Source organism: Salvelinus namaycush, chromosome 2 (genome assembly GCF_016432855.1).
Source record: "Salvelinus namaycush isolate Seneca chromosome 2, SaNama_1.0, whole genome shotgun sequence".
Taxonomy (NCBI): Eukaryota; Metazoa; Chordata; class Actinopteri; order Salmoniformes; family Salmonidae; genus Salvelinus; species Salvelinus namaycush.
In genome coordinates, this window is record NC_052308.1 from 71,036,699 (window position 1) to 71,060,910 (window position 24,212).

Consider the following 24,212-nt stretch of genomic DNA (forward strand, 5'->3'; position numbering starts at 1 on the left):
TGAACCAGATGCTGTACTTGATGATGCACGGGAGCCAGTTGCTTCACCTAAGGTATTTGGGCCAGTTGCCACACTAGCCGAGGCATTATGGGTGGCCGCTTCTGAGGCATTGTGGGTGGTCGCTTGCGAGGCACTGTGGCCGGTAGCTTCTGCTGCAGAGGCACTGTGGCCAGTTGCTTCCGCTGCATAGTGTCATGACGTTGCCCTCTTTGGGTACAGCAAGCCCTATCCCCCCCTCCTGCCTCCTAGAACTAGGCTGCTGTGGTCAGATAGGAGATCATCTCCTCCCGGAATTTACGACCTCATGGCCACAGTATAGAGACAGATTGAATTTTCATAGAGAACAAAGGAATTTCTTTCACCTCACAGAACTTGAGGTCCGAACAACAGTTATGTTTCGGAGAAGGTATAAAAGATTGGTGAAGAATCCAGCTACGAACTGGTCTGTTTGCTACCATTTTGTGACACTCATGGGAGACGGTGCGGCCACATTACCATAATGCTGTTTATATAATAGCCTCAGATATGAGGTTTACATCTAATTGTTGTATAAGATGAATGAGTGAGGATGATACTGTTTGTAAAATTGTGTGATGTGATTTTGGACTGTTTAATGAAGTTAACTCCAATTCCCTAAAAAGTTTCACTAAGTCCTTGGCACGCCCCCAGGGGTACAGACAGGACCGGGCGTCATGAGACAGCCCTTTTCAATGTTCCGAATAAAAACCCCACTTTTTCTCAACAGAATTTCTCAACAGACCATGTTTTCTCTCAATCACGAGAGGACAAAGGTTGCAGACCAGCTTACCTCGATAAAGAGAGGGCCAAGGTTTGAGACGATTGCTGAATCTTAACCATCCCACGTGGTTAAACTCTTAGACTATCGATACCGACAGAATAAGAACAAGTCTTTGATTTTAATTACTAGTCTGCAGCTAGGAATTCGGTATCATTGAACGCGAAGAACGACAACCACCGAAACATCTATCCATAACGACATGAATGAATGTCACTCTGAACTATCCATTCTAACCACGACAGAGAGGGCGGACAAACTCTCCAACAGAAACAAACTTTTCAACAGAGACCCCGACGACACACTGAGCGTAAATATATATATATATTGATTGCAATTGTTCCCGAATTAGTGAGCGTTCATGTGCAAAGGATTAGCATTTCAATTGTTATAATTATCAACTGTGTGTTGTCATCTCAGTCGACCCCCAATTCCCTTTTGTACACCAAGCCGCGATGCCGGTTTATCCCACTAGGGAAACTCCGTTATCATTTCCTTGTAACTATCTACTGTTTATGCATTTCTGTGAATTACTTAGTAAATAAATGATTTAAGACAATTGATGTATGGATGACTCATAGTGAAGACTGGGTTCGTGCAGATAACCAACAATTTACGACTAACATGAGGTAAATAATAAGTCATTAATCGGAAGACTATTGATCAGATATGAAAATACCTGAAAAGTTATTAGGAAAATTATAACTTTGTAATTTATTTTCCTTGGTGCCCCGACTTCCTAGTTAATTACAGTTACATGATTAATCAGTTTAATCGCGTAATACTAATTACAGAGAATCTTTGATATAAACTAAAAGTCTTAATTTAATGATAGTAAAGACACGACAATAGGCATTGTGGCCAGTTGCTTCCGCTGCCGAGGCACTGTGGCCAGTTGCTTCCGCTGCCGAGGCACGGGAGCTGGTTGCTTCACCTAAGGTATTTGGGCCAGTCGTGGCACTTGATGAAGCATTGTGGCCAGTTGCTTCACCTAAGCTATTTGGGCCAGTTGCCACACTTGCCGAGGCATTATGGGTGGTCGGTTCCGCGGCACTGTGGCCGTTTGCTTCACCCAAGGTATTTGGGCCAGTCGTGGCGCTTGCTGAGGCATTGTGGGTGGCTGCTTCTGAGGCACGGGAACCGGTAGCTTCACCTGCAGAGGCACGGGAGCCGGTTGCTTCCGCTTCATTGTGGCCAGTTCCTTTTAATTTATTTTGGGGAATATAGCTATAATTACCTAGGAAAGAAAAGAAAGTTTCAAATCGTAAAATGCCAGCATTTGAAGTTCTGGGATTTAGACGGAGTTATGTTTATCTGAATTAAATGTGTAAAACAAAAACACACCTTTAGATGGAGGATAACAGGTTATCCCTCCAATTAGCAGGCAACAAATCCAAGAAATTCTAAATAAAAATAAAAACATCCTAGTCAGTTAAATCCTAGTCAGCTACCTGTAAAACATGGAAGACAAGGGAAACAAACTAGAGCCATACAACTTACCTCAAAGTCACTTCAAAAATTACAGCCAGTATTCTGAACTAATTGTAGCTGGAAAGCATTACCAGGAGATTCCTCTTATTGTATCTGATTGTCATTTTAGCTGTGCCTTACAAAGGAATCCTAGACCCTTCTAATCTGGCTGGGTAATTAGGTACATCTGCAAGCCACTGAACATAATTTCCATTGGTCCAATTTCACAATTGAGATTAGGTGCGCTTGATTTCATTCAGCTGGTGTGCTGGAGGGTTTGCACATCATGGACAAATGTGTTGGGTCATTGTCCTATTGAAAAACAAACGATAGTCCCACTAAGCACAAACCAGATGGGATGGCGTATCGCTGCAGAATGTTGTGGTTGCCATTCTGGTAAAATGTGTCTTGAGTTCTAAATATATCACAGACAGTGTCACCAGCAAAGCACCATCACACCATCACACCTCGTCCTCCATGCTTCAAGGTGGAAACCAGACATGCGGAGATCATCCGTTCACCTACTCTGCGTCTCATAAAGACGCAGCGGTTGGACCCAAAAATCTCAAATTTGGACGCATTAGACAAAAGGACAGATTTCAACCGGTCTAATGTCCATTGCTCGTGTTTCTTGGCCCAAGCAAGTCTCTTCTTATTGGTGTCCTTTGATGGTGGTTTCTTTTCAGCAATTTGACCATGAAGGCCTGATTCACGCGGTCTCTTCTGAACAGTTGATGTTGAGATGTGTCTGTTACTTGACCTCTGTGAAGCATTTATTTGGGCTGCAATTTTTGAGTCTGGTCACTCTCATGAACTTATCCTCTTCCGCAGAGGTAACTCTGGGTCTTCCTTTCCTGTGGTGGTCCTCATGAGAGCCACTTTGATGATGAAATTTTCAGTTCTTGAAATGTTCTGGATTGACTGACCTTCATGTCTTAAAGTAATGATGGACTGTCATTTCCCTTTGCTTATTTGAACGGTTCTCACTATAATATGAATTTGGTCTTTTTTCCAAATAGGGCTATCTTCTGTATACCACCCCTACCTTGTCACAACACAACTGACGCGTTAAGAAGGAAAGAAATTCCACAAATTAACTTTTTACAAGGCACACCTGCTAAAGCCAATTATTTCATGCCCAAAAATGCATCCGCTTTGATCACGCAGACCTTCGTCCACATGATCAGGCGGCTTGATGAAAGGCTCCCTGCTAACCAGCTACACTTTTGATACAGTGGTGGTCAGTGCCATTTAAGATGAGGGAGGATGATTTTTTTTCATAAGCATAGCCTTATTCCTATTCCAGCATATTGGATGACTCTCATTCATATTCCATTCACCCAGTTCAATATAACATTGATAGGTTTAGGCTACTACATGATACTCAAATTTTCCCTACACCCATCATGAGGTTGCTACAATCTAGCCTATGAATAAAAGTTTACAACGTAGGTGCACACAGGTCGAGAGACAAATTTGAGGAGACCGACAGTGGCACATGGACAGACAGTGATATTCAATGCCGCCTTGCACACTCTTGCCTGCATCTAGCTGATATAGGATGTAATCATTCGTCCAACCGTTACAAATTAGAGTTTCTAATTTGGATAAATTCAGGTATGTTCATCCTTGTTTTGTTCCATTTGCATCCGTTTAAGAAACGTTTTTTAACAGAATCTGCGTAATGAATACACTCCTGATCATGCGTAAGCACAGTTCACTTTCATAGCAGCCATGTTGTATTCCTTCTCGCATTTTTGTGCTCTCTTCCTCTCACCTCTTCCCTTCACTTGTGGACTTTAATGCACAAACACATCAGCTGTATGTGACCAGGCAAAAAAGAAAATCCAAGCCAAACCGCTACACACAGCCTACATGGTTGTCACCATATTAGCTAAAGTAGTCAGCATAGCTAATAGAACTAACATGTTAGTAAACCTTCTACAATCATGCAGTAACATTACAGTGTAAGCAGTTACACCGGCGTGCCCTGGTGGGAATACATTTGTAAAACCAAAAGCTTACCTTGACTTGGAAGAGTTCCAGTGTTGTGTTGGAAAGTCATAGCCAGTTAGCTAATATAGCATCCCTCTGTTTGAGCAGGGTGTTTCAGTAGGCTAAACTAGCTAGCTGCATTTGCTAGCTAAGTAACTGCAAGTGAACAAAAAAAAACAATCTCTCTCTCTTTTTCTCTCTTGCTTCTCCTTAATTTTGGAAGAAATTAATTTGTTCAAAACTGTTCAACTATTTCTCTCTCTTTGATTCAACTACTCACCACATTTTATATACTTCAGTGCTAGCTAACTGTAGTTTATTCTTTCAGTACTAGATTAATTCTCTGATCCGGTGAACAAAATGTCAGTTCATGCAACGAAAGCTCTGATAGTTTGGAGGATGTCCTCCGGAAGTTGTCATAATTACTGTGTAAGACTATGGAAGGGGGTGAGAACCATGAGCCAATGTATGTACCCAAAGGAGGATGGAAGCTAGCTGTCCTCCGGCTACATCATGGTGCTACCCTACAGAGTGCTGTTGAGGCTACTGTAGACCTTCTTTGCAAAATAGTGTGTTTTAATAAATTATTTGGTAACATGATTATATTTTTGGTATAGTTTTGTCTAAAAAGGATAACTTTTTAAATGTTTGGAAAATATTATTTGTGTATAATTCACTGAGGAGGATGGTCCTCCCCTTCCTACTCTGAGGAGCATCCACTGTTTTGATACCAATTGGTATTGAACGTCGTCACCCTTTCATTCTTCTTCATGAAACTGATCTCAGGCAGACGTTAACCCTCGGGTTTTAATTCACACCTTTTTCTGTTTATCCCACAGAATGATAGGGTTTCCTCAACAAAAAGACTACAACATTTTCGGTAGCTTTGGCCATTCTGCTATTCTGGCAGCGAAAACTGCACACTCGCACTGGTAGCTAGCTACTGCTTAGCAAGGAAAATTGAAATAAATTGCACTAACTGGACACAAAAATAAAGTTCTAAAACCAAGAAAACTATTTATAATCTACCTCCTCCATCTCATGTAATTTGAAGAAACTAATTTTAATTGAATAATATTCTAAAAATGCTCAACTATACCTTTACACTCCTAATCTCTATCCAATAAGGTCACCAACTCACCAAGCTTCACAACCCCAATACAACACAGGTTCATTCTCTGATCCTAATCCTATGATTGGATGGACAACATGTCAGTTCATACAGCAAAAGCTTTGATTGGTTGGAGGTCGTCCTCTGGAAGTTGTGTTAATTAACATGTAGGTCTATGGAAGGAGGTGAGGCCGACGAGCCTCCTAGGTTTTGTATTGAAGTCAATGTAGCCAGATGAAAATGTAAGCTAGCTGTCCTCCAGCTAAACCATGGTGCTACCCCAAAGAGTGCTGTCAAAGTAACCATAGATCTTCATTGCAAAACAGTGTGTTTTAATAAATTATTTGGTGACATATGAATATACTTAGTATAGTTTTATCTAAAAAGCATGACTGTTTTATGTTTCACTATTTTTATTTTTATGAAATTTCAATGAGGAGGATGGTCCTCCCTTTCCTCCTCTGTGGAGCGTCTACTGGCACATAGAGACCTTTTTTTTTATGGTGGAGATATAGTATTATAGTGATATACTGACTATTGAACCTCACCCGTACACACAGCCTTTCAGGATGAGACTTGAGAGCTGTTGATGGCTGAAATAGTTTGAGGTGTCAGATAGTTGCTAGTGATCTCTCGCTCTCTTTCTCTCCACTCGAGTCTTTTCCTCAGAAGTCTGCCCTTGTCTCCAGATGTGGTAGCGCAAGGTTAAGACTTGTCTGTATTCTGTTTTACACCTCAGACCCCTAGATTTCCTCCTGCAGACACAGTCTAAAACCTACACCTCAACCAGTTTACCCTCTTTGCAAGACCAGATTTTTGTTTTTAAGCAAACAATTCACACAGGTTCTGTAAAGGAGTGTTCTTCACTGTTGCTAGTCATACAACTGGCCTCAACTCTGTGAGGTCAGAAACTCCAATTCCCTTGTGTTTTAATGACCGGCTACAGAGTGAAGTTGCACTCAGAGAACAGCAGGGAATATTGTACAGGGTCAATGTGCAAGGATGCTTCAAATAATTAGGCCTACTCATCTCTACCCTTAGGTGTGTAATAATAGCAGTGTAGTTACTAAAATGTCCAACAGGGTATTTCAAAACCCCTCTTATAACAGTCATGGCTCAGACTGAACACTCTTTAAGATTATAGACATAAGGCCTTTGTATTAATGAGTGTATGGTTTTAACAAGTAGGACTATGGAAGCATCTCACACTACAAATACATAATTCCAATAGTATAGTTACTATATAGCACACTGCCACATTGTCCCCTAGGGGAGGCATGCACTAACAAAACAAAATGAAAAATAAAAGAAGCAGAGTTTTATGTCTTTGGAATGAGCTAAGGGCCCATTATATCTGTCTGGAATGAGCTAAGGGCTCCTTATCTCTGTCTGGAATGAGCTAAGGGCTCCTTATCTCTGTCTGGAATGAGCTAAGTTCCCCTTGTCTCTGTCTGTAACCGTGTCACTTTCGGCACTGGGAGAACCGTAAAACATTTTGTCCAGATTACTATGTGGCTTGCACTGTATGAGATTTTCAGGACGAAAATGCACACTAAAACAGACCTGATCCTGCAGAAAAGCCTAGACTCTTAACATCTATGTTTATTCGACCGGGGATTTTGTGGCAAATGTTTTCTCAAACGTTGTCCTCCTGCATTGAAACGCGTTCACAAAAATGGATGCTGGACCAGACATTGAAATTACACCCCACACTATCCAAGAAAAACCCTTAAAGCGGCAATCAGCAGTTGAAACCATAACCAAACAGTTGATACAAAACAAGGCGTTCTCCCAGTTTCAGTAAAAAGCTGAGTGATGGGACTGGAGAAATATAACCAGTCTCAAATTCATAGACAGAGCAAATTCAAGAACTGACCATCCAGGATTTCAAAAGTATAGGTTTAACCATCTTTTAAGGCTATACAGTGGTTGTTTACATTTACTTTGTAAACATTGGAGTATAACAAGCTCATATTTGGGGTTCTGTATGGGGTTTGACAGTTGAACTAAGCTCATGAGGCATTTATGAGTTATATTCTTCAAGAATCAATGGGTACATATCATATAATTTATGTCAAAAAATTGATGTAGCAACTACAGATTGCCCCTTTTAACACAAAGAACAGACCAGCAAGAGATTGACAACAAGATCAGTCTGCTACAGCAGAGGGCAATGGTATTTCTCATTGTAACACACAACCAGGCCGCTGGTGTCAGCGCCGAGATATATAAATATATAAATATATACATCAAGACATATTGGATTATCTACCATATTTACCTTTCAATATGGCTTTACTCCCTGTCCACAGTCTGGAAATTGAAATATGAAATCAGCTAATATCAGATGCAAGCTTGTATCTCTATATATCGACCAACCACAGTCAATATTAGGCCCCCACCAAAACAAATCTATCCAATCCATATGCATATCACACACATCATTGTGCATTTAACATATGGGCAACCCAGGCAAGCTGTTTATACCTGTGCATATGCAAAAATACATCAAGTGTGGCTGTAACAGTTGGGTCGTTAAGTTAGTTTAAACCGTGTGGCTGTGGATCTGTCTGGAATTGAATGGCCCCAGCCTTTATATAGTGAATGGCTGTGGCTTCAGTGGGACAATGGTAGGCTGTAATTAATCTCTGTCACATAATGAGTCTCGGTGCTGTTCCCAGTCACTCGATTAGTAGTGTGTGGTAGACCTGGGCTGTAGTTTGGGGTTTGTGGGGGTGGGAGTTTGAGGCGAGCAGCCGAGGAGCTGAGCCTCTCAGCAACTCAGATCCAGGGTCATGCCACTGCTACATGCCACTGGCTGGGGCCTGATTTAAATCCAATCACAACTTATAGACAATGTCTTATTTAGAGAGATATATTGCTTCTATTCTGACCCGTTTGTTTTTTTTAGGTATTTCTGTTGGGATTATTTATACTACACTGATGAATGGTGGGGATGGAATCGAATTCAGGGGAATTTCAGTATTGATTCCATTGAGACCGAAATGGGGGGAAATTATCGGTTGGAATTCAGAATAATTGGCGTGAATGAATATAACTCTTACAGGATTTAACTTAGCATGCACATACAGGTAACTGCCAAAATAAAGGAAACACTTGCATAAATAAGGAATATAACGTATATTGAAAGCAGGTCTTTCCACACCATAGACATTAAAACCAGTTCCACACAGGTGTGGTTCCTGGTCCCCATCATGCTTAGGGTCATGTATAAAAAAAGCTGGACAGGCCCAGTTGACCTTTATTTTGTTTGTGGCAAGATCTTTTCTTTGATTCAACCAAATTGAATGAAGATGTTTTATGATGGTGTTTCCTTTAGTTTGGCAGTTACCTGTACACCACAACAATAACAATGCCAGAAATAGCCTATGTTTCTACGAATATTTCTCAACTCAAAGCCTATATTCATTTTCAAACCAGCACTTTTCTGTTTTCAGACACAATATTCTTGGTGTGATGATGATGTTAGGTCCATTCTAGATCAAATGTAGTAGTCCCTGTGCAATTAAAGGGGCTACATAGAAGAGGAATTCCATTTTTAGAAACCTTCTTACACATCCCTACTTGTTTCATTTCATTGGTTCCGCTATATGGGTTGCGTGTACATGTATGTATGCCACATCGAGTGTGTATGTTTGAGTGGGTGTGTTTTCGCCAGTTCCTGTGCCTGTCGGGTGTGTGGGTTGTTATGTGATGAGTGTCCAGGAAAGTGGAAGTGGTACAAGTTGACATTCGATTCCCTAACCAATCACATTGTCTGACCATTGTGTGTATCTGATTGGGAGGGGGATGACTACAGTATATATTGACCATGTAGGGATATACAGTGAAGAAGGCATTGAAAGAAGGAGAGAAAGAACCAAAGTTCTACTACTACCACTCACTGGTAGTTCAAGAAAGCAGCAAGACAAAAACCCATAAACAACATGAAGTCTCTGACTCTCCTGACCATTTGTGCCGTTCTGTCGGTCTCCCTGTCCATGAACGGTAAGTTGGGAAAGCATATTGTGTTGTTTCATCATAACTTCTGATTGTGACAATGTATTCTGAACGAGAGAACTAACGTAACACGTTTTATAATAAGACATAAACGCTCATACATGCCTATAACGAGCCAATGTGATTTTCTCTGTTCAACAGATCTGGCTCCTGATGTAGTTCTCGATCCTGCCGCTGAACCAGCACCAGCCGCAGACTCCTCCGCATCTTCATCAGTTTCCTCCTCTTCCTCCTCGGCCTCCGACTCATCAGCCTCTGCCTCAGACTCCTCGGACTCGGACTCTTCCTCATCCTCTTCAGAGTCTTCTTCTTCAGCGTCAGCTAGTGCTGAAGGTCTGGCATCTCTCTAACTAACTCTAAATGGTGTCATTGCTCAGCAGTGTGCTGATGTAAAGTTAACAGATGCATTGATGTCTGAAACGTTGTTCCCTCTGCTGCTATTGGACCAGGTCTCTCTTGGAAAAGAGATATTATCTCAATGAGAAAAAACCTGTATAAATAAAGGTAAAATAAATGTAAAAAATAAAATTGATACTAGCAGATTGTGTATGCAGTGTATGCAGATCTGCATAGAAACGGAAGAGGGTAGCCTTCTTTGTGTTTGTATATGCAATGTTATCAGTTTAAGGAAATGTGTAAGAGTATGTGTACAGGTTTGTATTGACATTTACAAAAAATGGGAAGTAAAACTGTTCATAAATATAGGCTACCGTAGCTGCTCTAAAAAAGCAAAACCACATTTGTACTGTGTAAGGGTTGAAGTGTGTGTGTGTGTGTGTGTGTGTGTGTGTGTGTGTGTGTGTGTGTGTGTGTGTGTGTGTGTGTGTGTGTGTGTGTGTGTGTGTGTGTGTGTGTGTGTGTGTGTGTGTGTGTGTGTGTGTGTGTGTGTGTGTGTGTGTGTGTGTGTGTGTGTATTCCAGTTACGGCAGAGGACCCAGCTGCAGCTACAGAGCCAGACGTGATTATGAAGAGAGACCTGGCCTCAGTGCTGCTGAGGAGGAAGAGGGCGGCTGGACCTGCAGCTGCTGCCTTCACCCTCACCCAGGTGGAGAGGTAGGCTCCAATACACTTTTAGAACTAGAAATTCTAGAACACACACACTTCTAGAACACATCACAGACCTACTCTACCATTGCTCTATAGCAAATGTACAAGCTAATAGACTATTCTACATTAAGACAACATTCTCTATAGCAAATAGACAAATGCCCTACCACTACTGTACACTACTTCAATACCACAGCACTTTTACTCAAGCTTTTTGCTACCATCACTCAACACTACACTACACACACTCTACTATGGCTATCTGCCAGCAAACAGCTGTCACAAACATGTCAAATGTGACCTACTATAATTAGGGGTGTTCGCTTTTCCTGAATGCCTCATTTAGTCATTTAACAGTCAAGGGTGTTACCTCACATTGATGCTTGGGGAAAAGTGTGTGGAATGTTAATTGCATCGTCACCGCCAAGAAGCCAAATAATCTGTTTACATTTCACCCTACACATGTTTACATTTAGGCAACACTCTTATCACTGCTGTCTTGTAAAAAAAAAAATCACATGAAACAAATTGATAAAGTACATTTATCCTACAGTTATGTGTAATTGATGAGAAGTCAATTAACCCCAACTTTCTCTCTCTCTCTCTCGTCCAGTCTGAGTGAGGTGTGCGAGCTCAACCTGGCCTGTGAGCACATGGCGGAGACAGCAGGCATCGTTGCAGCATACACCGCACACTATGGACCACCTCCCTTCTAAACAGACTCTTTACTACGCAAACTGGAGAGAGAGAAAATACTCTCTTCCATTTCACCATCATGAAGCTACATTCTTGAGAAGGGATCAACCACTCCCAACAGTGTCCTTATAAGGGCATAGAAAACAAACACAAACAGGTTTCGTCCACGTTTTAGGGAGCAGACCGAGTTATGGGACTTTGCGAGACCAGCCACAAGTGAAATTGGGAGCTACAGTACTCGTAGTGCTGGCTGTAACTATATGTTTTGGGTAATGTAATAAAAGGCATGTCTGATCCAAGCTTTTGTAATATTGAGGAGAAGCTATAAGCATATAGGAACTGAGTCCTGTGGTTAGAAGGGCCTGCTAATGTAAATTGCTCAACACAATATCACGAAGAATGGTGCTAAAACCGCAAATGTATTGTATCATAAATGTATTCATCTTTATATGTTTTGTAGTATTAGGTAGGCTAAAGCGCACATTATCATTTATCTGCAATGTATTATAACCATAAATATTAAATGATTGTTTCCTGTTGGTAGTGTAACTATTGCTGATAGTCAATACTGTCATAGATTTGTATTGATTGATTTAGTGATGATAACAATCTTATAAGGAGGGGTTTAGAAAGAGTGAGGACATCACAGTTTGTATGCAAACTCAAACCTTGTTGATGCCACTTTGACTACTGTCTTGCACATAAGTGCTGAATAAAGTGGAGAACATTTTAATATTTCGTGTTTGGGTGTTTTCTTATAGCAAATTGAGTACAGTATTGGGACCTAGACCATGTAGGCTTCTATACCAGTCTGTCTCAATTGCCCTCTTTGGTATTTGTTTGAATAAGTATTTGTTTTATGCCTAAAGACAAGATATTAACACATGAGGGTATAGCTCACTGACTGTCATCACTGCTTCTGCAGACTGTCCACCACAGGAGGTTGGTGGCACCTTGATTGGGGAGGACGGGCTCGTGGTAATGGACGGAGAAGAATGAATGGAATGGTATCAAATACATTCCATTTGCTCTGTTCCAGCCATTATTATGAACCGTCCTCCCTTCAACAGCCCTTCAACTGCTGAGTGTCCACATGGGGAAAAACTATTTTCATGGCACTTCGATACTGAAGTTACTTTTTAGTAGAGGGCTAGGAAAACTTAACAGGTTAGAATATGCATAACAGGTTAGAAGACCGAGGTTAAATGTTGGGGAAAGGGTTAGCAAAAATGCTCTCTTAACCTGCTACGAAAATCACTTTGTATCGAAGTGCCGTGAAAAGAGTGTTTATTCTGTCCTGTCCACACATCCACTTTATAATACAGTATAGTATGTAATCCTTCTTATAACCATAGCCTGGCCTGTTGGTATTCACGTGACCACGCGTCCACAGATCAACCTACGATCTGTGTGAAGCTAGCCACAATAGGAGAATTTGCGGTTTGCCTTTAAAATAAATGTCCCCATTGAAAGTGATTCAAAACAATGCAAATCGTTGATTCATGCCATATTTGGACTAGATCGTGCTAAACAAGGTCGGAATGTTGTTATATGCATTTTTTTTTAAATACAATAATTTGTTAATTTCACACCAAAAGTTAAAATCAGTTGAAATCGCACTGTGGATGTATTAGACTTTAGAATTGCATTGGTGGCATACTCATATGCACTGTACAGCCTTACATATGGATATTGGGACTATGAAATGGGGTATCAGCCTGCTCAGTGACACTCACAGAACACAACTTTGTAGAATTTACACAAATATTCACATCTTTGCTCTTATTGCAGGACTTGATTGATGGAAATCCCCTTTCCAGTCAGTCTATTGTGCATATTGGACATTCATATTGCACTGTACAGCGTAACCTATGGACTGTGCACCCATGAAATTGGGTATAAGCCAACTCACTGACACTCACAGAAGACAAATGTGTAGCCTTTACACAAATATTAGTGTTTGTATCCGTTTACATCACTTTCCATGGGAAACCTTTATTTTGAAGCCACTAAAATCCACTATTGTGGCTAAACCTTATTGTGTCTAGTGTCATACAGTTCTACTTACGAACGGGGAAATAACGGGGAATTGGGAGTGAAAAAAAGTACCGTTCTGGAATTACGACTTTGTGGAAAAGATGGAGTTTCTCATAGGAAGCCCCTTTTCTTCTCCTGTTGGACAAAGAATTGGTAAGTCGGGAGAAATATTCCAGAAAGTTGTTCAATGCGGAGTCATCAAGCTAATTATGCGTCGCTCGATCTGCAACGTTGAATGACATCGCAACTAAACTTTAGAAACTTGCAAATGTATCTATCCAGCTAGCTATTTATTTCTGTTCAAACGTTTAATACATTTTGTGAGTTACAGGGCTGTTTTGTTATAGAGGTTCAGACAGAAAAATAGGAATTGCAGCTACTTTTACTTGCTAGGTACTATATACGAACGTTAATGTGAATTTATGGTCGATATCTGCCTTGAAAGATGTGTTCTCAAACCAATAAAATTCTAGAAGCAGTCTAAAGTACCCTTATCGCTCATGTGATTCGTAATCTGTGGTGACATGACAGCAATATTGACGAATCACTGATGGCAATGGGTGGGTTTAGTGGCATAGATGTTGTTGCTTAGTTCCTTATTCAAAACCTTGAAAACCTTGACCTTGACTCACCGTTTAAACTAGGCTCCATTTCAAGACAGAAATTATTATCAGCCTAACCAATGAACATTTCACAATTTATGCCCAAAGAATTTAAATCCTAGATATCTGGTTTCTTAACTGACATAGCATTATTGCAGTCAAAGTTGATCAACTTCCACATCATGTCTTGAAGGGCCTTTATGGCATACATAAACAGATTATGTCATTGATATCAACAAACTGTCTATATCAAATGCAGATCATGTTTTTATGTCACAGGTCTTTTGATGGAGATGAGCTATGGAAAGTTATGTCTACTGTCTCGTCTAGTGAACGTGTTGACATCCTTGCTGACCTTACGTTCCTGACATCACACACACACAAACTCCTCTTACTTCATCCACTTTGCCCTCTCTCTCTCACATGGCATATATGCTTAGACTTCCCCGGAGGGAATGCGAACAGAAGCAGCTGACAGTCACATGAAATCAGGGGAAAGAGAGAGAGAGAGAGAGAGAGTGGCTTGCTTTGGCAATGTTAACATGTGTTTCCCATGCCAATAAAGCCCCTTGAATTGAATTGAGTGGGGGAAGGTGTGAGTGAGAGGGAAATGAGGGAGATTAGCAGAGAATTATAAGGACCAACTCAAGGGGCCACAGAGTGGAGTGCAATGAGGATGAAATGGGAACAAACATTCCTCAATAAATGCCGTTTAGCTGAGTTTAGATAATTAGCTGGATTGTAAATACTTTAAACTGAATCATTATTCAATTAAAATCAACCAGCAATTGTTTATAACAATTACATGTAGGCCAACGCCTGCTGAATAAATTTTACAGTAGGCCTATGTTTACGGTCGCTCATAGGCTAGGTGCTATGCTATGTGTTATCTTGATATCGAGCTGCATTGATATGTATTGATAAGTATCGATAATGCTGGTGTATAAAATGTGACTTTGTAGTCTGCCTATCTGCATAATCATCCATGTTGTGTGTCTATCTGCATACAGTAGGCATGATTAATCATCCATGTTCTTTGTTGTCTCAGACAGTCATAATAAGAGTATAATATCATATTGTTTGTCGTCTCAGACAGTCATAATAAGGGGATAATATCTCCTGTTGATGTTGACAGAACGAGCCACCAGCGCCGCGCTGCATTCAGAGGACTGGGCCCTTAACATGGAGATATGCGACATCATCAACGAGACAGACGAAGGGTAACTATGGATGGAGTCACAGAGGCCATTTTGTTTTCTATGGTGTTTTTATTGATGCCTGCTTTGTACTGCGTCATTTTCGATGTCAAACCGTTATCACCACTGATAATATGCTAACAATAAATACAATCTTTCTGGGATTTGATGCTGGAAGTGCGTATGTGTGGTTTTCCTCCCTAGACCCAAAGATGCAGTCAAAGCCATAAAGAAGAGGATTGTTGGTAATAGGAGCTTCAGGGAGATCATGTTGGCTTTGACAGTGAGTATTATTTCAGGTCTTTCTATTCCATTTCCTGAGGATTGGAGTTCTCTTGATGGGGAATATTGAATCATCTGGGTCTCTCACTGGGGATTGAAGAAAACGGCAACTGAGTGACTTCAGGCAGTGACTGAACTAAATGGGGTTATATACAGTACATGCTGCTCAGTGTGTTCCTTGCAGTGTGTGTATTTTCAGTCATTCCTCCTGTATCTATCTTTAGGTTCTGGAGGCATGTGTAAAGAACTGTGGCCACCGGTTCCATGTTCTAGTGGCGTCCCAGGACTTTGTGGAGGGGGTTCTGGTCCGAGCCATCCTGCCCAAGAACAACCCTCCCACCACCCTGCACGACCGGGTGCTGAGCCTCATACAGGTGGGTTGCATCTCACAGGTAGAGTCTGAAATGGCATCCTTTTCCCTACGTATATAGTGCACCACGTTTGGGCTCTGGTGAATAGGGGGCCATTTCTGACGATCCACTTGGATCATATACAGGCACTGTACAACTCCGCTGTTTATTGACTGTTGATTTAGCTTGAACATTATTGCAAGACTGTAGAGTCCCTTGTTATAGACTATGATGGTGTTAATGCATTGATTTAATTATCACGTCAATCGTCTATGGCCATTCATACATAATGTAAAGTCATTGATCAATTAGAGATGATGGAGAAATTGGTTGGAATGACAACATTCATTACAAACTCAAAGCTTTATGGTAGGCAAATGCACGTTTTCTCTGTTCATTCATAAAGTATCTTCTTTTGCTCCTCCCCTCTCAAACTCTATTCCTCTCTGTCTCTGTCTGTCTTTCTATCTATCTCTGTCTCTCTGTTTCTCTCTGTCTGTCTCTCAGGCGTGGGCCGATGCGTTCCGTAGCTCTCCCTCTCTGGGAGGTGTGGTCTGTGTGTACGAGGATCTGAGGAGGCGGGGCCTGGAGTTCCCTATGACCGACCTGGACGCCCTCTCCCCCATCCACACCCCCCTCAGGGTAAGGCTCATAGAGATCCTATAATTTACTGGTGGTTTTGTTATGTAATTCTGTGGTGAACTTTGACCTTCCATGTCTGTTATCTCTGGATAGATCACTATTTATCTTACACACACACCGCCTTCCCACAAAGTATACTCTTTACTATGTTGAGGTTCCGATAGCTTAGTTGGTTGGAGCATGATGTTTGCATTTCTGCATGAGCCACATGTCTGCTGTTTTGGATCAGATCATGTGCTAACTGGCGCTATTATTACGTGGCTCTCTTTCTGTTGTTTCCTAGAGCATTCCAGAGAACGACTCCTCTGTTACAGTGCCAGCTCCACCACCTCAGAGTCAGACTCCCCGTGGCCCTGCTGCCTCGTCCCCTACCCAGGCTGCACTGACTGCCGTGCCCCCACAACTCAGCGATGGACCCATCTCCATCTCTCCTGAACAGGTACTGAATAGATCATAAACGCATTACCCTTTTGATATTGTGGTAAAGCTCATGTACACACAGTGTGAGTAAATACTAGCTACAGTTAAACATTGGTTAACTGTGTTTTTAAAGTGTTGGTTCTGTTTAAGACCACTTTTGACTTATCTCTTCAAATTGTTGGAAAAAGTGCAGAGGGGAAACTTCTGTACGTACCATCGTGGTTAAAGTGGTAAGGCCTGCCCATCCATGACGACGATGACTCCATAGCCTCTATGATTCTTTGCCTCCTCTCCTCATGTCTTTCCCCAAAGCCTCATTTGAGAAAGCATTGACAAAGAGCCTAAGGATGCTACTGTTGATGAACTTTCAGGCCCAGAAGCTGAGAGTTGACCTGGCTCTGGTCAGGGGGAACCTGACTGTGATGACTGAGATGTTGAACCAGTTGACGCCTGGACAGAACCAGCAGGAGGACTCTGAGCTACTGCAGGTCTGTCTGCATGTCTTTCTTCCTCTCCTGCCTCTCTACTCCCTCTCTTTCTCTCGCTCCGTTTCTTCTTGCAGTCTCTTTCCCTGGTTATTGCCTTCATGTATTCAAATGCGCCTCTGTCATATATTCCAATTCAGTGTTATCAGGGAGTGAATCCTGGATGTTCTCTGACATCCCCCATCTGCTGCACTCTCTTTTTCTCTTTTTCTAACCCCCCTCCTGCCCAACCCCCTCTGTTTGTGTGAGCAGCAGTTGTACCAGGTGTGTAGGGAGATGCAGAGCCGTGTGGTGGAGCTGATCCCCAGGCTGGTGGACGAGGGCCTCATAGAGGAGCTGCTGGTCGTCAACGATGACTTAAACAATGCCTTCATCCGCTACGACAGGTAAGGTGGGAACACACACACACACACACACCAGACTTGGGTTACTTATGTTCTGTGTATTTTGAAATAATGTGGCTCGAATCAACTACTTCTATTGGAAGTATTGAAAGTATTTTCAAATACTTATTTCAAATACTATTTTCAAATACCTGTGTTAAATGCATAGGATTGTATTTGAGTCAGAGAACTACTGTATATGAGTATTTTCAAATGCATGCCAATACTTTCTAAGTGTATTTCCAAATGCTGTACATTCCAATATTCAACTACTTGTCTTTTCAAATATCCAGGTACTTACTTCCAAATATCTTTGAAAATAATTGAAATACCTTAAATAGTATTTGAACCTAGGTCTGACACACACACACATACTCGGCTACTTGCAGTCAGAAAGACACTGAAAATGAGACACATGTATTACACAGTACAGAGTGTCCATGTTCTGAAGTCTGTACTTTCTCTTCTTCTCCCATGTTGTTTAGGTTTGACAGACTCAATAAGGCCCAGAGAACAGCTACAGAGCAGGTACAGTCATCTTTCACCTTTGTTTTTGTGTTTTACATCTAGTTCAGTAGGGCACAATGTTCAGATATAAATATATTGACGTGTACAGTAAGCAGTCATTTCAGCTCTCTTTAATTGCAACGTTCAATACGCTGCACCATCCTGAACACGACCCAATGTATCCTCTCCCTCTGCCCTATAGCAGACTCCTGCCAGGGCCAACCTCATTGACCTCAGCCCTGTGCCCCAGTCCCTCAGCCAACCAGCAACCACCTCTGTGGCCGCCAGCCAACCCGCATTCAGCGCTCCTTCCAATCAGAGGCAGGCAGCCAACCACAGTGAGTAGCATCTGTTTTGCATTAAAACTCTAGGCCTGTCGGCTCCATTTCTTAATCTCTCGTTAACATTACCAAAGTATGAAAAAACATTGACAAAAAGCATCTACACAAAAAACCAAAGCCTGTATTCAAAAAGTCTCAAGAGTAGGAGTATAATAATGAGTATATAATAATACCATATAATGGTATTCATTATGATCTAAAAGGCAAAACAGACCCTAGATCAGCACTCCTACTCTGAGGCCGTGGTCATTGAATAAGAGAAGGTGATGTTGGTTTCTGTCTCACAGCCTGTCTCTGTGTGTCAGGTGCACCAGAGGAGGACGAGTTTGACATGTTTGCCCAGACCAGGGGCAGCTCTCTGGCCGATCAGAGGAAGAGGTGAGACACCTTCACTTTGGTGCTGTAGGGTGTTCTATCAGTATACAAATATCAAAACACACTGAAGAAATGTACACCAAAGATGACTGTTATATATATTATGATATGTAGTCCACAGGAGGTTGGTAGGCACCTTAATTGGGGAGAACGGGCTTGTGGTAATGACTGGAGCGGAATCAGTGGAACGGTAACAAATACATCAAACGTGGTTTCCATTTGTTTGATGCCATTCCATTTGCTCCGTTCCGGCCATTATTATAAGCCGTCCTCCCCTCAGCAGCCTCCACTGATGTAGTCTTGTGTGTGTCCAGTATGCGGTACGAGGACCCAGGAGCAGTGGAAGGACTGGCTGGAGCCCTGGACACCAGGTTACAGGTCACTGGAGCGGTAATGTTTCTCATTCATTATCTACGGTCAACATAGCATATCCTACGGAAAGCACAGGGTAGGATATATATATTTTGGTCTAAAAATACTAACTTAAATGCCTTCAATTTACTGTTGATTTACGTTCTGAATCATAATGTTACTGCCAGCAATAAGGGTGTAACTTTCCGGAAGGGACTGTTTCGATGCAGACAACAGCAATGAGCCAATGTCCAACACACAGTCCCAGTTAAATAACAGTTACCGAGCTACTCTATTAGCGACGATGCATAAATGGGTTTGAATGAAAACATGCATTCACACACTGAGGCCCTGAGGACTAGACCCCACTAGAAACATCTGCCGTTCTACTAAGACTCAAACATCCCTCTGTTTCCTTTCTACCCTTCTTCTTCTTTGTTCTGTTTCTCTCCCTCCCCCTCAGATTCCTTCGTCTAAGCCTAGCCCTAAGAACTCCACCCTGGAAGACGTTGACAGATGGCTGTCTGCGGACACAGAAACGGTAAGACGGTGACTTTTTAATGTGGTGTGTTTTCTTGACGTTTCAACAAACATGAATGGGTTGCCATGAGTTGCTATGTGTATTTGTTTCATGTTACAGCAACCAGAGGCTGGGTACAGGGAAGGTCTGACCAGTGAGGGTAAGTCTTTTTTTCCTTCCCTTTTTAACCATCGTTATTGCCAAGATCCTATTTCAGCCTGTGCCAGTAGAAATCAGTGTTGCAAAATACCCACACCATTAACTCTCTCTCTCCCTCAGAGTTTGACAAGTTTCTGGAGGAAAGGGCGAAGGTGGCCGACCACATTCCCTCAACACGCAGCCTGCCCCCCGTCTCGTCCAGGCCCCCGCCACAATCCGCCCGGCCACAGGAGAGCTCCCATGACCAGCTTTTCTTACTCTGAGAGAACGGCGCACGCACAGCAGAGGTGGACTCCCAGGTCGACACATAGTCTTAGCCAACACATAGGATGAACACGCACAGTGCCTTGCTACCTTTTTAATCATAGTGTTTCTACTTTGAAATGAAGATGTTTTTCAGTCTTCACTTTGTGCTGTTGCTGTCATTATAGTCTATGACATGATGACAATCGGTTATGCTGTGGTGGCACTTTACTTTACCTTATCAATGTATATATATATATATATCACCTGAGTATGCGTACTTGGTTACACACACACTGCGTGGTGGTCTTTTTTTTTTTTTTTTTATTGAATCTTTATTTAACTAGGCAAATCAGTTAAGAACAAATTCTTATTTTCAATGACGGCCTACACCGGCCTAACCCAGACTCCCAATCACAGCCGGTTGTGATACAGTCTGGATTCGAACCAGGGTGTCTAGTGACGCCTCTAGCGCTGAGATGCAGTGCCTTAGACCGCTGCACCACTCGGGAGGCCCCACTCGGGTATCACATCATTCAAAAGCCTATACACTGAGGGTACAAAACATCAAGAACACCTTCCTAATATTGACCCCCCCCCCCCTCAGAACAGCGCCAATTTGTCTGGGCATGGACTCTACAAGGTGTCGAAAGCGTTCAACAGGGATGCTGGCCCATGTTGACTCCAATGATTCCCACAGTTGTGTCAAGTTGGGTGGTGGACCATTGATACACACAGGAAACTGTTGAGCATGAAAAACCCAACAGTGTTGCAGTTCTTGACATACTCAAACCGATGCACCTGGCACCTACTACCATACTTCAATACTTCCTACTACCATACTTCAAAGGCACTTCAATCTTTTGTCTTGCCCATTCATCCTCTGAATGGCACACATACACAATCCATGTCTCAGTTGTCTCAAGGCTTAAAAACCCTTCTTTAACCTGTCTCCTCCCCTTCATCTACACTGATTGAAGTGAATTTAACAAGTGACCTCAATAAGGGATCATAGCTTTCACCTGGATTCACCTGGTCAGTCTGTCATGGAAAGAGCAGGTGTCCTTAATGTTTTGTACACTTAGCACAGACTTGTAAATATACACTATGTAGATTTCCTGAATACTGAGACCAGTTGAATCAATGCAGAAAGCAATATCAACCTTTTTTAATGGAGATTCACAGTTAATTCTAATTCTGAAGTTTGATAGTTCATATACTGCACTATGTGAACTGTATATATATATATATATATGAAGCCTAGTATTATGAATGAAAATAAAATAAATTGATATTTGAAAACAATAGTACAGTATTATTATTTATTATAGTGAAACCTCAGTCTTGATACGGTATGTTGTTGTGGCTTTGACCATGAAGAGGGGATTCCAGTAACCGTAAATGAAAGTGGCTCTTGTCCTGACAAACATATTTTGTCTGGGCTGCCAGTTTGTTATGTTTCAGTCTCTCAGACTCAGGGTGAGCCACACGCTGCAGATACTAGTTGTGTTTGACGTATCAGGAACTTGTGTGATTATGACCTCGCATGCCACTCCCCTGGCCACAGGGTTTCCCACCTGTTCCTACTAGCCTACTGTAGCTACATACATGGGATGAGGAATGATCAACTGTTTCCACTACTGTAAGGCCATTGTAATAAAATGAAGGTCAACAACTCACACCTTTCCTTCACGCTTCTCACCACCGCAAACCATCCCCTCTCTAGCGTTGTCTCTCTCCTTTCCTGCCTACGGTGTTTCCACACTAGGTCTTTGACTGAGTGATCATACCAGAGAGAGACAGTGTGGACAGTATTGCCTGTTCCAGCCATAGCTGATAAAATCCCTGTTGTTCAGGTGATAAGAGAGACTCCTCCCAGCTCCTACTTTATTGACATCAGCTCTATTTGTGTATTATTATGTCCTTGTTCAAGGATGTGTGCACTGATACACTGACAGTATGGGTTCATGAAGACTACAAAACAACCATGTATTATGAGAGGAAGACGGAGAAACCACATTAGACTTGCCAGAGCTAGTGGAGAGGAGCCAGTGAAGTGGGACAGTCCTTTGTACCTATTGAGTCAATGCCCTAGGCCTATTACAACTGTGATTTACTTCACTTTAGACATCCAATCTTTGGAAAAATGAATGTGTTGATAAATTGGTTAAGGAGCGTTTTACTGTGCTGGACATATCTGGTTGTCTTTCTCTCCAGCGCAACTTCAATGATTCCCAACCAGGAGCAGGTGCGCAGTAAAACCCCTATGGGCCAAAAGGACACGGATTTCGATGATGTATTCTTTCTACGGACCAGATCAAGTAGTTTCGTATCTTCCTCGCAGCCGATTCGGCCATATTCACTCTCGATGAATGAGGGGGATTACCATTACGCGCCGAAACCCAAACACCTGCGGCACAACCGGCTCCTGCGCATTTTGGGCTCGTCTTTCGATCCGTTCTGGATGTCCATAGAACGCCCAGCCGAAGCAAGGGTCGACACCGATGCGTCTGGTGGTCAAACTGCGTCTCGTGGTGACCCGCCCGCTCCTCCCGCCTTACCAAACTACACCACCAACGAGGGGTTCAACTTCAGCGCGTCTCCAGAGCTGACAGAGGGTGCAGCGCGCTACCAACGAAAACTACAAAACGACGCAGAGGATTTGGACTTGAGTGAACTTCCTGCAGACGTTGCCAGCACTCTGCGTGACTGGCTGGTCCGCTCGGCCACCTGTGGAATGCGCTACCAGTGGGTAAAATTAGCTCCAGTGTTCTGGCCCCGCTGGTTACGCCACACCGACTGCGAAAAATCTGGTGGCTCGCGGAGTTGCTCTTTCCCTAGCGGGATGGCATGCCGGCAGGCCCAAACCACACAGATAAAGATACTGGCCTGGCACTGCTGGAGCAGCGAAGAGAGAGGCGGGGATGGGTTAAGAGGGATGGCCGGGATCGACAGTGGAACTGTGGTGGTGGGGACAGGTGTTGCAGGCAGAAAGTGTTTGTGGAGGCAGGTGCCTTATCCTGTGGTTACAGCGTGTAAATGTTCATGCAAATAGTTTATTTGATCACTGTTAATCACGAACATGTAACCTATTTGGGGTTGGCCTACATTAGGAGATAATTTATTTGAACATCTGATTGTCAATTGTAGGCTTACGACAATTTGTTTTGCAATTGATTATCAAGTATTGTTTGTCCAGCCTTAACTAGGCTACCTGTATACAGTTAATTCACTTGGGTTTTGTAATCAACTTGTTTTCATTAGTATGAAACGAAGCTGTTGGACGAAAATTGAATAAACTTTGTTTCCAACCAATGTGTTTAATTCGTTTTTTTTAGGTGGACATTTTCATTTTAGATTAGATTTCACATTTTGCAGCGTTTTTCAATTTCTGTCACACAGGATAGCCTACTGTAACGGAAAGAGATGAAGAATACAACGCTGTCCTTCAGCATGGAATTTATTTTATTTATTGTCAATGCGCGCCATCTAGTGGTAATGTCATAATACAAACGGGTCAATGTCGATTATTGCGTAAATTAGTGGACTAATTTTGAGTTTCAAATACACTGCTCAAAAAAATAAAGGGAACACTTAAACAACACAATGTAACTCCAAGTCAATCACACTTCTGTGAAATCAAACTGTCCACTTAGGAAGCAACACTGATTGACAATAAATTTCACATGCTGTTGTGCAAATGGAATAGACAAAAGGTGGAAATTATAGGCAATTAGCAAGACACCCCCAATAAAGGAGTGGTTCTGCAGGTGGTGACCACAGACCACTTCTCAGTTCCTATGCTTCCTGGCTGAAGTTTTGGTCACTTTTGAATGCTGGCGGTGCTTTCACTCTAGTGGTAGCATGAGACAGAGTCTACAACCCACACAGGTGGCTCAGGTAGTGCAGCTCATCCAGGATGGCACATCAATGCGAGCTGTGGCAAGAAGGTTTGCTGTGTCTGTCAGCGTAGTGTCCAGAGCATGGAGGCGCTACCAGGAGACAGGCCAGTACATCAGGAGACGTGGAGGAGGCCGTAGGAGGACAACAACCCAGCAGCAGGACCGCTACCTCCGCCTTTGTGCAAGGAGGAGCAGGTGGAGCACTGCCAGAGCCCTGCAAAATGATCTCCAGCAGGCCACAAATGTGCATGTGTTCTTTCAAACGGTCAGAAACAGACTCCA

At 42.4% G+C, this 24,212-nt stretch overlaps 3 protein-coding genes across 6 annotated transcripts; all 3 read left to right on the plus strand.

Moving 5' to 3' along the window:
• Nucleotides 1-9,239: 9,239 nt before the first annotated feature.
• On the plus strand, nt 9,240-11,847 carry bglapl (bone gamma-carboxyglutamate (gla) protein, like). The gene is made up of 4 exons (XM_038972838.1): nt 9,240-9,380; nt 9,534-9,725; nt 10,313-10,445; nt 11,053-11,847. The coding sequence occupies exons 1-4, from the start codon at nt 9,320-9,322 to the stop codon at nt 11,153-11,155; spliced, it is 489 nt and encodes a 162-aa protein (XP_038828766.1). The 5' UTR covers nt 9,240-9,319; the 3' UTR covers nt 11,156-11,847.
• A 1,317-nt stretch (nt 11,848-13,164) lies between these two features.
• On the plus strand, nt 13,165-20,399 carry LOC120017480 (target of Myb protein 1-like). 4 transcript variants are annotated; one of them, XM_038960266.1, is made up of 15 exons: nt 13,165-13,325; nt 14,910-14,994; nt 15,175-15,253; nt 15,477-15,626; nt 16,110-16,244; nt 16,528-16,683; nt 17,036-17,152; nt 17,402-17,535; nt 18,018-18,060; nt 18,245-18,377; nt 18,668-18,758; nt 19,070-19,145; nt 19,570-19,647; nt 19,747-19,786; nt 19,906-20,399. In XM_038960266.1, exons 1-15 carry the CDS (start codon nt 13,274-13,276, stop codon nt 20,046-20,048), a joined length of 1,512 nt encoding a protein of 503 aa, XP_038816194.1. In that variant the 5' UTR covers nt 13,165-13,273; the 3' UTR covers nt 20,049-20,399. The 4 variants fall into 4 exon arrangements, with proteins under 4 accessions (XP_038816194.1, XP_038816187.1, XP_038816202.1 ...); XM_038960259.1 differs by having other exon boundaries at nt 18,242-18,377; nt 19,906-20,398; XM_038960274.1 differs by having other exon boundaries at nt 13,166-13,325; nt 18,242-18,377; nt 18,686-18,758; nt 19,906-20,397.
• A 1,566-nt stretch (nt 20,400-21,965) lies between these two features.
• On the plus strand, nt 21,966-23,296 carry LOC120027807 (noggin-2-like). Its single transcript, XM_038972852.1, has one exon. It carries the CDS (start codon nt 22,175-22,177, stop codon nt 23,081-23,083), a length of 909 nt encoding a protein of 302 aa, XP_038828780.1. The 5' UTR covers nt 21,966-22,174; the 3' UTR covers nt 23,084-23,296.
• The last annotated feature ends 916 nt before the right edge of the window (nt 23,297-24,212 follow it).